Here is a 17,179-nt window from a genome sequence, read left to right on the forward strand (position 1 = left end):
GAAGTCGAGGTCGGCAAATAGGCGAAGCACAAAAAGACCTTCTACTCTGAATGATATATACTATTTTATCTTTAGGCGGATCACAAAAAAATTGGACATGAACTCACTTATTTATTTTTCTTTTCCTGCAGTTACATTAAAATTACAGGATTCAAATTTGCAATTTTCAAATTTTTAGTAGGCCCTTTTGTAACCATTTAATTTGGTGTACAAATAATTAAAATTAAAATCTTCCGATAAATAAGACAGTTATCGACTCCTCTTCCTTTTTGGGGACACCTGAATATACCAAGTAATTTATTTCACAGTCTAGAACTGGTTTTTTAACAAATCTATGAGGGGTATGATGACCAACTCAACAGACAGGGACCAATGGCTTAACGTGACTTCCGAATCACGAGATAGAATATAGCCTTTTTTTTTAATTTTGCCCAGAGTCGGAATCGAACCCTCGACCCTCGCGTCCCTGAGCCGAAACGGACTCCCTTAGGCTATATTCTGCCTAATTAATTAATTTTATATATTATTATTATTATTATTATTGAATAAGTCAACTAACAGACTACTGTCCAAATAAAAGTTGACTAAAACAAGAAAAACATGAACAGAATTCAGTAACAGTCAGCTACAATTACTGCTGTCCCATGTCGGGAGATAACACTGAATGAAAACCATGTATAATGTTTATCAAGCAAGCCGATGCAATCGATCCAAATTACACAACATAACAACGAGTATACTCGGAAGTGGCATAGCATGAAGATCACAAATATCATTAAAACAGTTAAAGATGGAACACATCCTGAACGAAGGAGAATTATTAAGAATATTTGTATTAGCTCTAGGAACATGGAAATATCTATGCGATCTTGATGAAATCTGAGGGACACTGATAAGCAGACCATTCAAAAGACTGGAGCAGTCTACTTTATTATGGAATAATTTAAAGAGTGAGTATCAAGTATCTTGATACAAGTACTTTGAGGGGGGTAAAATTAAACCTGGAATATAAGCAATCATAATCAACACCAATCGGCGGATAAATTCCGTCTTCCTTAAAAGAGAGATACTTTAGAAATTTACGTTGTACAGATTCGATAGAGTTAATATATGTCACATAATACGGAGACCATATTATAGAACCATATTCCAAACGAGATCTTACGAGCGAGAAATACAACGTAGGTAGTTAAGCATTTGACGGAACGAAACTCATTGCAAGATCTAAATAGAAATCCGAGAAGTTTCAACGATGCAGCAACAACAGGGCTAATATGCACATCAAAAACCAGCCTGGAATCAAACCAAATACCGAGGTCCTTGGTGGAAGAACGACTAGACAAAGTATGGTTGTCTATCCTGCAATTAAATCGACAAATGTCATGCTTACGCGAATACGAAACAGAAATGCACTCGTCCTTATTCAGAAGCAATTTGTTTCTGGAGCACCAAACGGACAGCAAATCAACATTCGATTGTAGTTCTATATAAAGTTGACTCAAGTTTCAAAAAACCACTTTGCATTTGCAACAGCACTTTTATGGCATTAGTCATTTGAAATTATTTTAAAACTGTACTTGTATGGAAAATATTCAATCCAATTTTCTGGTCCCTTTGTACCTTTATTTGGTTCAAAAATATGCACTTACTCTTATTTTTGAGAAATGGCTGTGTTGTCTTCGCATTCTGCATAGTTTATTGGTAATTTTGATTATAGAAGTAGTGGATGATCACATGGTTGAAGTTTGTATTAATTCTACGTATTTCCAAGTTTCCACGTTTGTATGTTTTCCTTCTCATTGTAAATTTGTTGTTTTATTAAAATAGAACACTGATTACTAGCAGTGCCCCTTTAGAACACTTTGTTTTTTTAATCATTTTGCCCTGTTTTTAAGGTATATTTTAAAATTTACATTTTTCAAAGATTTTACCCTGTTTTGAAGTTTGTACTAATAGAGTCCCTTTAGAACACTTTGTTTTTTTAATCATTTTGCCTTGTTTTTAAGGTACTGTTACGTTATTTATTTTTTGTACTCATAGCCTTGAAAGCAACGCTTCCAACATCCAACGCTCGCTCCGAAACGAGTGCTTCCCGGTCGACTCGAATGTAAAAATTGCAAAAAACACTGGCCCTTTGAGGCATTCAAAAAAAAATCTGTCTTGATAATAATAAAATTTAGTTCATAAAATACAACTTCCCTGGGTTTTCCTCCATTAAAAAATTACAGAAAGATTTATAATCGTTGAAAATTGTTCCTACAAAATTCACAAATTTTTGCAAAAATTGAAATATCAAGTGAAGCAATTATTTCCAATAACCAAAGATCACTGCCTACTTGGTTTTATGTTCGTTTATGTTTAATGTATTAAAACAAAAAATTTTAATTTAATTTTCGTACAAAAAATATTGTACGAACCACTTGCGTGAAGACATCTTCCGTTCATTCGCGCATTAATTAAAACCACTCGCTCCTTCGTCGCTCGTGCTTTAAAAAATGCGCTCATGCGGGAACATCGTCTCCCCGCACTTGGTTCGTAAATAACTATTGTCCGATGCGACGATCCGAGTTCTCATTTTTCAACGGTTGCTATGAAAATCGTCTACATTAACCAATGAAATCAACGAAAATCTTTCGTTGCTAGGTGACGGCTGTTATTCACCTAGGTTAATAATGAAAATGTTGTTACACAGTCTAGGACTGGTTTACAAATCTATGAGGGGCGTGATGACCAACTCAATAGACCGGGACCAATGGCTTAACGTGACTTCCGAATCACGAGATAGAATATAGCCTTTTTTTTCCGCCCTGGGTCGGAATCGAACCCGCGACCCTCGCGTCCCTGAGCCGAAACGGACTCCCTTAGGCTATATTCTGCCATATTCTTGGGAGAGAAATTCTACTTCTGGGGTAGGTTCGAGAGTCAATAATGAAGCCTTCTGAGACTAGTAGTGGAAAAAAGGTTTTGTGTACTGAACAGGCCACAGTGCAAACTGAAAAACAGATCGAAATGCCTTGAAATTATCCAAAATACCTTGATATTTTAACTTTTTAAAAAATTAACCTTATAGCCAACATTTAGATTTTTAAAAATTCTATATCTATGTCACATTTCAAAACCTTTGTGCACCGTTTAATATTTAATTTGTAATTTTCCGTCAATAAATCTATTACCTATTATTATTATGTGGAAATGAAAAAACAAGAAAAACTTTCTTAAAATATAATTATGTATTAGGGGAATAATAATATAATCCTGCATGCAACGTATTCAACTACAGTGTGGAATAAAATGATTTACATCTAGTTACTTTTGCATTACCCTTGTAAAAATACGAAATGCCGCTCTACAAAAAAAAAAGAAAGCCTAATCTCAAAATATATATCCAAATTCCAAATGTGATTTATTGCGAAGGGATGATATGAATGCAAAGTTGAGATTGAAATTAAAAAGGAGCTAACAAAAGCAAGTCACAGCTAGTGCTGAAAGTGGCGACCAACGTTTGTTAATTCAATTTAGTAAATTGTAACAATTGTCAATTCGATTGATGACATTTATTGACAGAACCAATAGTTCGGCACTTCGAAAAAAAAAGTAAAGCGCTACAGGAAAATTTACATGTGCAAAAATTCCAAAGGTAACTAGATGTAAATCATTTTATTCCACACTGTATTTAAATGGGGTCATTAAAAATGATTGTACCATCGTAGGTGGCTGTGCGCTATGTTTCAGGTAAAGCGCTAAATACGGACGACGGGGTCGGGGGAACTAACAGAAAGAAATAAGTAGGCTAGACACCGATAGAGCCATTTGCTTCCTGGATAGATGGATCGCCATATCGAAGAAATACTTGAGAATTACCCCAATTTTCTAAACGGTGATCATTATAATTAACATTCTTGGTTAAATTTTTATTCCTTACACGCTTCAGATGATCATGTGGTTGACTGCACTTGGGAAGAAGATGAGGATACTAAAAAAACACCCTTTGTCAGAATTTTACCAAAAAATTTTTCTGTAAAAGAAGTCAACTATACGAGAAAAACAACTGGGTGCTACTTCGTAGTCAAATATAATTTTGACAACGGTGATGACCTACCAACAGGAAATGGATTAAGCGTGTTGGTCGATCGGATTAAAAAATATTCACCGTCGAATACTGTAATAGTAGACGATTATATAGAACCACCACAATGTATCGTCATAACTAGGGCCCGGATTTTAGGCAAAATGGACTATTTTTATTTTTTAAGGCACATGTATGAAACTTGTCTATAAATGATTTCTGGCTTAATTAGAGTAATTAGAGCCATATTTGATTCTGCCTATTCGGCCTAAAATGCCCTTTAAATACCTATTTTACCTTTCAACTGCCTGAACATGCCTAAAATGACCAAAAATCAATTTCATTTTTGCGGTTTTTTCCCAATTTTCGAATTCTGGGAAGTTTACGGTATTGAAAATGTAAAAGTGGTACCTCAATAAAATTTACAATGCTTTATGATTTTAAAATTTAAGGAGATGTAATTACTGAAATGTACAAAGTGCAGTACAATACAGGAATTACTTTTTCGCTTTTACGGTTGGGACCATGATGTCAGCGGTAAATACTCCGACAATACCTAAGTACCACAAACCATTAGACTGGACTGGCATAAATTACAGAGTTTATCTGTTTGCCTCTGTTCGAAGGGGTGCAGGTATACGCGGTCTAATGTTTTCTGATACTTAGGTATTGTTAGAAGCTTTAACGTTTATAAAATGGTCCTTGCCATAAAAACGAAAATTAAAATCCCGAAGTGAAACAATAAGAGAAACCTTAAGGGTGTCATTTTCTAAAAATTTAAGAAATATAAAATTAACCATCTCCTCTGAAATTTGGTGGGAGACGTAAATATAAGCATTACAAATTTGTCATTTCTCGTTTACTTTATCTCCGTGCAGTGGTCGTGTTTCTTGTGAACCTGTTTAAAGTGAACATAATGCCGAAACAAAAAATTAGTTTACGCGAAAAAATATTACAGTGGACAAGCAAGAAAGATTTATATGAAATAAAATCAACCCGAGAAATGTTTTGTAAAGCTTGTGGTAAACTGGTAAGTTAAGCATAATTAAAAATATGTCATTTTATATTTTTTACTTATTTGAAAATTTTATTTTTTGTAGTTTATATGCGAAAAAAAATGTCACTTGCAACAGCATGAGCAAACGGCCATCCATAAAGAGAACATTATGACACCGCTTCGGCAAACGTTGCTGACACAGAACTTGGAGGAATCGGCAAATAGTACATTCAATATGGAACTTTGTAACGTCTTTTTAGCTGCCAATATACCATGGCACAAACTACAAAATCCTGCGTTTCAGAATTTTCTGACAAAATATTGTGGTAGAAAAATTCCGGATGAGTCTACTTTACGGAAAAATTATTTACCAAAATGCTACAAAGATGTATGAACATACTATCTTTTAATATTTAATTTAAAATTATTTTCACTTTTAGACTATTGACCGCATTCGGAATGAGCTGGATCCTTTTAACATATGGGTTTCAGTTGACGAAACAACAGATGCACTTGGGCGATATGTGGCGAATTGTCTGGTTGGGAAACTTTCAGAAGATGAACCTGGAAAATCTTATCTTTTGGCGTCTAAACAATTAGAAAGAACAAATCATGAGACAATAGCTAGATTCGTAAATCAATCTTTAGGTAAGGGTTTTTCACTTTTTTAAATTTATTTTGATTTAAAATTTCTATGCGTAGAAATCTTGTGGAGTACCAGAGTTGTTGCTGAAAAGTTTCTTTTGTTTGTAACGGATGGAGCACCATATATGATAAAATCTGGTAGACACCTTAAGGTGTTTTATCCAAAAATTGTGCATGTCACATGCTTAGCGCATGCTTTAAATCTAGTGGCTGAAAAAATTCGCTATCAATATGAAGATGTGGATAATTTAATTTCGAACGTGAAAAAAATTTTCGTTAAGGCACCTTTGAGAGTTGAAATGTACAAAGAAAAACTAAAAGAAATGCCACTGCCTCCACAGCCAATTTTAACACGATGGGGAACATGGCTTCAGGCTGCTATGTTTTACAGCGAACACTTTGATTCCATTAAAGAAGTAAGTATATAAAAGATAAGCAAATTAATTGATTGTTAAACTGTTTTTAACTACTCACAGGTTGTCATGTCCTTTGATGGAAGTTCTGCTGTTGCTATTCAAAAAGCACAGTCTATAATGAAGAAACCCGGAATAAAAAACCAATTAATTTATGTTCGCAGTAATTTTAAAATAATCTGCGAAAGTATTACTCAATTGGAAAAAAATGGGTTACCTTTAACCGATTCAATCAAAATTGTTGAAAACGTATTTACCTCCCTAAAAAAATCTCCAGGCCCTGTAGCAGCAGTAGCATTAAAAAAACTTGAAGATGTTACTGAAAAAAATCCTGGATACAAATTTCTTCTAGAATTGGCAAGAATTTTTAGAGGTGAAGATGTGCCGGAACATGACACCAAAATGGAAGAAATTTATTACAAATTTGCGCCCATTACCTCTTGCGAGGTAGAAAGAAGTTTTTCAAAATATAAGTCCATTTTGGTGGATAACCGACAATGTTTTAAAGTAGAAAATTTAGAGCAATATCTTGTATGCAATGTAAATACGTAACAATGTAAATAACTAACAAACTTGTAGTATTGTATATTAATTAATAAAAAATAATTAGTAAATATCTTGTTGTGTGTACCTACTTAAAACTTTAAAAACACATTTTTTAATTTAATTAACCACAACTTTAAGGACCTAGTATGGCTTATTTTCAGTTTTTAAGGGACTATTTGCAGTAGTTTAAGGGACTATTTTAGGCACCTATTTCCGACTTTTTAATTGCCTAAAATCCGGGCCCTAGTCATAACGTACGTAGTTTGCTGTAGATGCAGCCGCCTGGATTTTGAGCAGCCCATACAAACACCAATTAAAGTATGGGCTATGCAAAATGCCCTGGAAAAATTTTACATATAAAGGTAATTAGATAGATATTTAAAATAATATGACTTGTTACAGTGTTTTTAATTTTAGGGCCGTTAAATATGATTCATTAACATTATCATTATAACTAAGAAGATTACTACAACATTAACTAGGTAATCTAATATTTTTTGTTATACAAGAGGTTTTCTCTGACTGACTGCTTTTATTTCATTCTATCTCTGATGAAACCTCTATATTTACTGTTATATGAAGAATTTAAAATAGTTTAGGAAAATGTATTTAATTTTTTTGAAAGAAGAGAATAAACTTTCATGTTATATTTTTGTTTCCTGCAAAGTGTATTTTTCAATCAGTTTCAAAACTTAGGGAGTCGATTTCAACGGGATGCCTCTGGCTAGTACTTTGTTTAGTAAAATTTTTAATTGCTGCAGTACACCTATGTGTGGGTAATGAATATTGAATAACATTTGAAAATTCATCATCTTCGTATGAAATCGCTTTATCTTTTTTAAAAAAGTACAATAAGTCATTTATATAAAAGAGCAAAAATAATAATTTTGTGGGTAAAATAACTGCAATTTTTCATAACAATTCAACTTCTTCATCTTTTTTTTTTTTTGTCGATCAAATAGAATTTCTTCTCCATTTTATATGCAACAAACTGTAGATATTCCATTCTCTTTCAATTTTATAGCCATGGTGCCTTCCATTTATATAACCAAAATATTTTTTAATAAGAGGAATATTAAGTTGCATCACCCAGTATACTACTTTAATTTCTTTTTTGTCTAATTAATATCCAAACGGTATTGTATCGAAGTATATCTAGTGAATTTAGTTTCAGGTGCGCCGCTACGCCCACTAGTTGTTACAAACATTTATAATGACCCCGTACATATAAAAAATACAACTGCGCGTATCTGTAGTCTTGTCCTTTCCTCTTGTTGAGGATGGTTGAGGAGTTGAGGTTTATTGAGAGAATGGGTCTGTGACTAGTTAAAACCGACGACCTTGTTAGTACGTATTAAAGTATAATGATAAAAACCAGTAAGTAGGTAGTTTTTATTTTAGATAAAATGGATATGAAAAAACGGATAACGGATTTTCGTCAGTTTCAACGTGAACGAAAGAAAGCAAAGCTATTGAAAATCAAAATGTCGAGGTATACGGTTAAATACTAAAAGGGGGCTCAGCCGGAGTTAGAAAACGTTATGGTCGAGGGGCTGCAATTTTTTTCTACAGCTCTAATGGCGGAAGGACATTACAGGTTTTGATGATACAATACCTCTAGTAGTAACACTATTTGTTGAGAGGGCGGAAAATGTATGTTTACAATTTATAGACGAAGAAAGAAAAATGGACTTCGTTGCTGCAGTCTCTATATTTTTACAACTGAGGTGAGAAAGTACATATATGTATAAGAATGTATTTTTATGTTTTGTTCATTCTGTATGTAGCAATAATCCAAGTCCCGGGGGGGAGCAGCGATTCGGGAAGATCGTAGTGTCGATCTTCCCAAATCGCTGCTAATGAGTAGTCCTCCACATCAATATTCACAGATATGTTTTTATAGGCTTGCCCGATATCGATTGACGCGCCGTCAAGCGGCGGAGCGCGGCGTTTTTCGGTTTGTAAACAAACAGTTTCGTATTTAACGACGTGTAAAATCGGCTTTTTGAAAGTAAGAAATTTAAATTATTTAGAAAAAAAAAAAAGAGTGATCAATCGGGGAGATGTTTGCTGTGTTCAAAAATACCGAAAAAAAGAATCGGTAATTAACATTTTAATAATGTATTTGGCATGCGTACTTGCTAACAACAAAGAACCTCTTATTCATGAGAATTAAAAAACAACAATTAATTGTTACTTTTTATACAATAAATATACAGTTGACGCATAACGCAGTTAATTTCAATTGCATTAATAATTTACATGATCAATGTTAGTACGTTAAATAATATAGGTATGTACTGGACAAAGTACGTGAAGCAGAACCATTATATGTTAGGAATTATTATCATAACATTTTTATTTCGTTGCACAATAATATTTATCTAATCCCGTGGGATAAATGATACTTATCCCACTAATTTTGAGTGGGATAAGAACTTCATTACCTCACGCATTTTCATTACCGCACTCAGTAGGACAAATGAGTTTCATTACCGCACTCAGTGGGATAAATGAGTTTCATTACCTCACTCAGCGGGAAAAGTAAATTCTTATCCCACTGAGTGCGGTAATGAAACTCATTTATTTCACTGGCGAAAATCAATAGATAAGATTTATTTTTTTAATTTGGGGCGGTCTTAAGCTTGTTTGACACGATGCTAAATTTCGTAGTAAATTTGTTAGAAAATGAGAGAGACCCTCGACAGGACCATAGTCTGTCTTTGTCAGATCCTGATCGTTCATTGGTCCTCTCTCATTTACTAGTAAATTTTCTCAAAAATTTAGTATCGTGTCAAACAAGCTTTAGATAAAATTTTGTACATAACATGTGGGCTAAAGCATTTTACAGAAAACTCGTGTGATTACAGATAAACTTGGGCTAACGCCCGTCATCTGCAATCTTCACACTCGAGTCCTGTAATATTGCTTTTATCCCACTAATTATGTAAATAATTATTAGGAAAATAGACAAAAAAATCTCAATTTTGTGCATAAAATTGCTCTTTGGCAATGAGAATGTTCCAAATACTATTTAAATATTTTTTATATCACCAAATCTCAAAAATCACACTAAAAACGTTCCGAATCGAAATTTTGTCGTTGAACTTGCTCATTTGTATTTAAAATACAGGTCTCCCAGAACTGGCGGACCAAAATCACACGGTGGAATCATTATCTTCTGGCAATAATAGGAAAAATATTTTAAAAAATCCATCCATCCATCCATCCATCCTCATTGGATTTTAAAATAAGAACGTTTTTAATTGACCAATCGCGTGTGGATATAAAATTACCTTAAAAAATTATATTGGTAACTATCGAAACAAATTTGATTGTTGCAGACATTATAATTGAATATTATGTCATAATAAATTATTTCTGACAAGTCATTAAAAACGCGTAATGTTTACCGCTTCAGAATATTTTGATATGCTTTTCTTCTATGGACAGTGTGATGAGAGTGCCACAGTTGCTCCTCAGGAGTACGCAGTTCGTTTTCCCAATAGGGAACATCCTAGCAGAAATACTATAACCTGAAAAATACTATAACCTAAAAACGTCCGTCATTGCACGAACAATGCGGATACCCAACAATGCTATGCATCATTTGAAATGCATCCATAGTTACAAATAAAGCAGGAAAACTAATTAGTAGGTAACTTAACATCAACAACAGCATTGGTCAGTTTAAATTGCTTCTTTCCTAATCACTATTTAAGATAGATTTTTTTTAACATTTTTCCCTTTATTCCCAGAAGATGATGAATTCACCGTATTATTTTGGTCCGCCAGTTCTGGGAGACCCTGTATAGCAACAATTTATTACTGTTTTGAGGCCCCAACATTTCTCTAAATTCCGAATCGAAAATTTTACCTTTAGACAAGTTTTTTTCCGTAAACAGCTCGTATCAATCGACTGAAAGCCGCAAGTTATTATTACACTCACCGGCACAAAAAACGACTCATTATGATTTCTTCAATAAATTATCTTGAAATTATATTTGTGCTTATTTTTCTTTATTATAGTTAAATTGGGATATTTTCAATGATCGGGAGCGCTATGGTCACCATGGCAACCGAATTGTTTCGTTTAAATAAATTATTAGAAAATTTGCGTTACTTCCACGTTGTGTTTTTGTCGGTTGATTTACGTGTTAAAAGATTTAATGTGACAATACGAGATACTAATTCAAAATGCTGTTCAAATTTTGGCAATTTTTCATAACAATTTTTTTTCTGAAAAATTCCTTTTTTTTTCATTAGAATTTTATTTGCTGTGTTTAATGTTTTGTTTGTCGGATATTCTTTGGCAAAGAATAACTTAAATAACACTTATCAATACAACATGATATCAAAATTTTTTTCTAAGACAATGAATTACTTAATTATATTAATAAAATTCAAAGTGAGTCGTTTTTTGTGCCGGTCAGTCTATTTGCATGATTTATTGTACGGTCGGTGGACAAATAAAACTGGGACACTTAAAATTTAATCTACGTAAATCAGACCATTGAATTGTCAATATATTTGTCAGTGTATATATAATATGTCATACCAAAGTTAACCTATTTGTAATAAAGCCGTAATTAAACGATGCAAATTTGTAAATTTTGACTTATGTGATTGTCATTTTTGTCCCAGTTTTATTTGTCCATCGACTGTACATTGTATTGAATGCGAAAATGTTAAAAATTCCTGTGTTTTAATGAGTGATATTACATACCAAGACAGGTGGAATTTTGAGGTGGCGCGGCAATCGTCAGAAAACGATATCGGGCATCGGGCAAGCGTATAATTAATGCAAAAAATCCATAAATGCAAATAAACTAGGCAAAAATGAATAGGGAATTTTTGCATTTTTGAATTTTTTATAAATGCAGTTTTAAATTTGTAATGAAATGTGTTAGAAATATAAATATATACACATTAAATGTAATGTTTCAAGTACCTGTAACATTTTAAATTTACCCAGTGTTTAAGATTACGTAGGAGGATTGGGGCAATTATTTTGCTTTCCAAGAAAAATTGTGGAATTCCCTATTCATTTTGGCCTAGTTTAGATGTCCGTTTCGTGTTACAACATGTGGGCAGTGGCGGCACCCACGAAACAGTGTTGCTATGACACGTCCCTTTTGACAGTAAAACCTGTCATTAATTTTATAAGAAAAATATTACAATAATGGTTAATTTAGACGAACTTGACAAAGAGCAGCAAATAGAGAACGACAAAGACGTAGGCGGGAACAAGGAAGCCAAGAAGAAAGACACATCCAAAATGAGCGTGGTAGAAGATTAAATTATCAGCAAAGTGATAGCGAAAGAGAGACACGTAGAGAAAGAAGCCGTTTGTCACAGGAAAGAAGAAGAGATGTCAGATACTCAGATAATAATAATAAAATACTCCTAATTTTTCAATATTATATTGCTGCGTGCGTAAGCACGGGCCGTTCCACTGGTTGTAATAACCCAAATTCGGTTTCTTTTCGTAATTCAAGGAATAAAGTTACTTATTTTTTATATTTATAAGGTTTTTTGATACATTTTTTAGAATAAGTGGAAAATATATTTTGTAATAAACTTTGAAAAAAAACATGAATTTATGTTTGAAAAAAAAAATGCCTTAAACTTTTTACTTTTTTAATACATATACTGGGTGCCCCAAAATTCGCGGAATAACTCAATGGGGCAATGTCAGAAAATGTCATGTCAGAAAATAATGAGAAAAATAATTAAAACATTCTACACCTCTTAGATTTGAAGATATGGGGGGTCAAAAGGTGCTGCTTTGATCTCATTTATTTTAAATAAATATTAAAAAAGATTTTGACTATTTGTCTTTTACTTGCCAGTGGCATAATAATTCTGAACGATTGTGATGACGATGAGGTTTGCAATTATTATTTCCATGGATACAACAAAAATGAAATATTTGCAGGCTATTGGGATACATATAATGTATTCCAACTTTAAAAAAACGATGCTTGGCCATGACAATCTGACAGATTTCATCCTGTATATCTGAATAAAAGTTTGGTTAGGAATTTTGAAAATTTTGAAGGCACAGTGTTGCCATACTTATGTTCCGCTTTTTTGCGAATCGATTCAAACTGTATTACAAGAAATTAATAGAGAACCCAGCATTTTTTATTAAAATAGCAATTGAAAAAAAAGACAAATCAAAATGTAAACATCTGGTGGAGGCTTTAGTCGTTGAATGAGTTTCAAGAACGCTTGCTTTAGTTTAACAAGCAGAAAACGGAAGTTCTCCAAAATGGAATCACTTTTTTTAAAAGACATCTACACTTTAACCTCCTCCATTATTTCATCTTCAGAATTCTCTTCATCATTAGATTCCGAATCATCTTCTAATGTTTAGCCCACGAATAATTTCGTTCAGATCTCTTTTAAAAAATGGTTCCACTTTTCTGATTTTCCTCTTTTTGTAGTTCTAGTATCCTCCAGATCCTTTTTTGTAATTATGCAATATATAACAGATCTTCCCACCTATAAATTAATTATACAGTTCAGGATTTCATCGAATTCATTGTTCTCACATTGAGGATATCCATCAATCTGTTAATAATCGCATCATTACTTAGATCGGGCCTATCTCGTTTAAAATGTGTCTAGCCCTTCCATACACTACGTTTTAGTCTTACCATACAACTCGCCAAATTTCCATAGCCTACTCTGGTCTAAAACAAAAGTGAATGCACTGTAGAATGTTTTTAAATGTTGCCACATTTAATGTAATGAATAGGTCCATATCTTCTACAAAAAAGAAGATTGCTTTTTTAAACATTTTTACCTGATATTGTAATGACTACTTAACAACGTACTGTTAAGGTGTTCTGCGAATTTTGGGGCACCCAGTATATAGAGGGGTACTTAAAAAGCAAGGGAAAGTATTTGAAAATGTTACTTAAAAAAAAAACTATCTTACAAACGGTAAAATCCTTGAAATATACCTATACTTTTATACAGAGTGAATTCGAAATACATCACAATATTAAAACCCCAGGATCTTCAGGAAGTGAATAAACCGAAAATGTGGTTAAACATTTTAAATTCATAAAGTCCAATTTAACTTAATTCCATCCCGAACGAGACGCTTCTGAAAGTTCTAATAAATCGAAACATGAATAGGTATCCGCAAAAACGATTTAAAAACCGAGAGTGACAAAACCTTGTTTTTAATGAAATACCTAGCCGAAAAACACTTTAAACACATAGCCGCAAAAACGAGTAAGAGTGAAAACCAAGTGAAAGGAAAAGTCAAAGCAAAAACCACAACTACCGTACTTACAATTATTAGACACAATGTTCAAAATGTTGGTCGTGATTTCTAATACACGCCTGTGCCCTTCGATGTAGATTGTCCCTAACCCTTACAAAACTTGCTGCATCGTCCGGGATTTGCGCTGATGCATATGAGAATATGGGTGTTAAAAACTCCGTTAACAACACTATTCGCATAAAATCAGGTTGATCGACGCACATTTGAATCACTCACAAAACTCTTGCTGACAATTACAATCGAAAAGTACCATTTTCCCGTAGACAACAGCCAGAAATGTTTGCGAATGCGGAACATGACGCGCCGGAAACTTTTCGCGATACAAAGCTTGTCAAAGTACCATATCGGTTATTTCATTATTGGTATAATTTTCCATGATAATGGCACACTGAGACGCAAAATTCGAAACAAATAATAGCCGAAGGTCGCACTGAACGCAACTAATGTGCAAGCGGTACTAGCACCCGTGTAACAAAACTTTTTGCACCTTTTTTGCGTTGCACTCGATAACTTTTTTATTTGTTCCCTACTTGTACCCATCAGTTTATCAAGTCACTGTATTCACCTTGAAAATGTCTCTTAACTGGCTAGCATGTAAAATTATACTAGCAAGCATGTAAAATTTTACTAGCTAGCCAGTAAAATTTTACACCCGTGCTCATACCTATGAGTGATGTGCGTTTCCAAAGCAATACGTGTAAAGGTCATACGATTTTTTTTTCAAATACCGGAATTTTTAATAGTTTGTATAACTATTTACAAGTGAGGAACAAATAAAATATTCAACAATACACGCATGGTAACGGGTTTTACTGGCTTCAGAAGGTGACTGGCTCGCCTTCGGCTCTCCAGTCATATCCTTCTGTCGCCAGTAAAAACCCTTTTTACCATGCTAGTAATGTTAAATACTATAAATCTTGCTAGTCCTAACGTGATATCAGTGGCGTACTCAACTTTTGTGGTTGAAGTTTACATGGCTTTTCTGCCCTTATGCGGATCTATAGCCCAAAACTGAATGCACGGGATTTTTACAAATGGTTTGAAGATCCTGGGGTTTCAAGATTGTGACGTATTTCGAATTCACGCTGTATAATGATAAGGGTGGAAGAGAAAAAAGAGAATCATATGGTAGATATTAAATGAAAGCAATTTTAATAATAAATATTTTAAACTGACCCTAATGAATCGCCCATAACTAAAATAATGACAAAATGTCTCCTAAAATTAGTGTATTAATCCGTAAAAATTCTCATGAAGTAATTAGAGTAATCAGTAATCACATCACTAACCGTTACAAGAAGTGTTCAAAGTGAGCGCCGTTATTGTCAATACTCAACACAATAATGAAGGCGCCGACGAAATGATTCTTCCACTCTTTCCAGCATTCCTTTGTTATTGCAAATTGTTGAAGCAGCATGTTCCACCCGTTTTCTTCAAATGTGTCAATTGCGATCGAATATACCAAGTCCTTCATTATTATTATTTTTTACTCTTGTCATGTTTTTGTCTTTTTGGCATTAAAAAATGGTCATTTGTGGCATAATAACGGGTAGGCAACATATCAAAGCGATGATTTACACTCAGTGCAACTAACTGAAATCTCAAAATTCAAAATTGATTGGGTGACTGACACAGAAAAGTTTAATTTTTGAATGTCAGTCATGATGACAGTAGAATGTGCTTTACGGAGATTTTGTTGAAGTGACAGAAAAATAGTGCCCGAAATTTTAATTCCGCAACTGTACTATTCCGGACACGGAATCTTGGCCACAACTAACATTCAACTGACAAATAGGTGTGTTGTGTGAACTGGCCTTATTGAATATAACCCAACTTTTGACTCGATAATGCTTTTTGATGTTGATGATGATGCTTTTTTGATGTCACAAGAAAAACTTCAAAGTGATTTTTAATAATTGTTATTTATTAATTACACTAATGCTGGTTTACTACATATTTTTTTTAGAAATGTTTAAAAAATGTTGGCCATGATTCCGTGTTCGGAATAAGATCCCCACAAAAAGAAGTAGCACGGAAAGTCTCTAGACCCGAGGAGCACGCTTCATCATGCACCACCAACACAATATCTATATGTACAGTCGCGATCAATAAATTTTGGATACTAGTGTCATCGTGCTGTCATACATTCTAAACCGACCTTTATGTATTAATAACCTTAATTTTGATTGTGTCTATTTTCAAAATGTGAGTGTCAGATTAACCGACAAAACATTCAAGAAGTTTTAAAAATAAGACAAATGGAATAGAACGAGGTTTTAATTAATAAAAAATAGAAAATAAACAAATAAAAACTATAAACTTAATATTTCGTCATCGCTCATATTGACAAATTGTAAATCAATCAATCTGACAACAATTTGATCATTCATGTACAGTGGCGAGCACGGAATTTCGCACACATTGGACATTTCACTGACATAATTTTATTAAAATGAGATACTACTCGCGGCAGTTTTGTGACAGTTTAGGTGAAACATCAGTCATGATCACATATATCATGATTGATTATAATGACAATAAAGCTTAGACTAGATAGTTATTTTTAATGACATACAAATTGGTGTGCGAAATTCCGTGCTCCCCACTGTACTATTGGGGACAAATTACTTTGGTCGTCAAAGTCAGTTGACTGACATAAAGTTGTAAAGCAAGTATTAGGACGGTTAACCATATTTTTTACTACTGTCAACCACTGTCACTGTCAAACTCATCATTGCAAAATGTTAAATACCGAAAAATGGACAACTGAAGGAAATATTCCTAGGAGGAAAAATTGAAAAGGTTTCCACAAGGCAATTTGGCCCATGGACAATCCCCCAAAAACAAGGGAGATGATTCTAAATTTTTGAATGGTGGAAGGTGTCATATTTTTGACAAGAGAAAAGTCAATAATTTGAAATTGTCATCACTATTGACTTGACGTTAATGCTTGGTTTACATTAATTTGTTTTGAAGTGACAGAAGAATGACGACCAAAGTATTTTGTACTGTCGCGAGCAATAAATTTTGGTCGTCAATGTCATTTCAAAATTTGGTTAGATTGTCACAGATTTAAAAAATTTCGCTGCCTAATTATGCCCATGTCAACAAAGTGTCAAAAAAAAAGAGAAAAAAATGACAATTAATGTCATACAACATGATAATAGGTTATGATATGTACGACTGTTTTACAATGGAGCATTGTCGATTGA

General features: G+C 33.5%; 1 protein-coding gene across 1 annotated transcript; it reads left to right on the plus strand.

Annotated features, from left to right (window-relative positions):
• Nucleotides 1-4,201: 4,201 nt before the first annotated feature.
• On the plus strand, nt 4,202-12,247 carry LOC138128759 (uncharacterized). The gene is made up of 9 exons (XM_069044940.1): nt 4,202-5,096; nt 5,167-5,451; nt 5,504-5,711; nt 5,766-6,124; nt 6,185-7,029; nt 7,085-7,149; nt 7,836-8,014; nt 8,069-8,394; nt 11,863-12,247. The coding sequence occupies exons 1-5, from the start codon at nt 4,983-4,985 to the stop codon at nt 6,671-6,673; spliced, it is 1,455 nt and encodes a 484-aa protein (XP_068901041.1). The 5' UTR covers nt 4,202-4,982; the 3' UTR covers nt 6,674-7,029; nt 7,085-7,149; nt 7,836-8,014; nt 8,069-8,394; nt 11,863-12,247.
• The last annotated feature ends 4,932 nt before the right edge of the window (nt 12,248-17,179 follow it).

Source organism: Tenebrio molitor, chromosome 1 (assembly GCF_963966145.1).
Source record: "Tenebrio molitor chromosome 1, icTenMoli1.1, whole genome shotgun sequence".
In the NCBI taxonomy this organism is placed as follows: domain Eukaryota; kingdom Metazoa; phylum Arthropoda; class Insecta; order Coleoptera; family Tenebrionidae; genus Tenebrio; species Tenebrio molitor.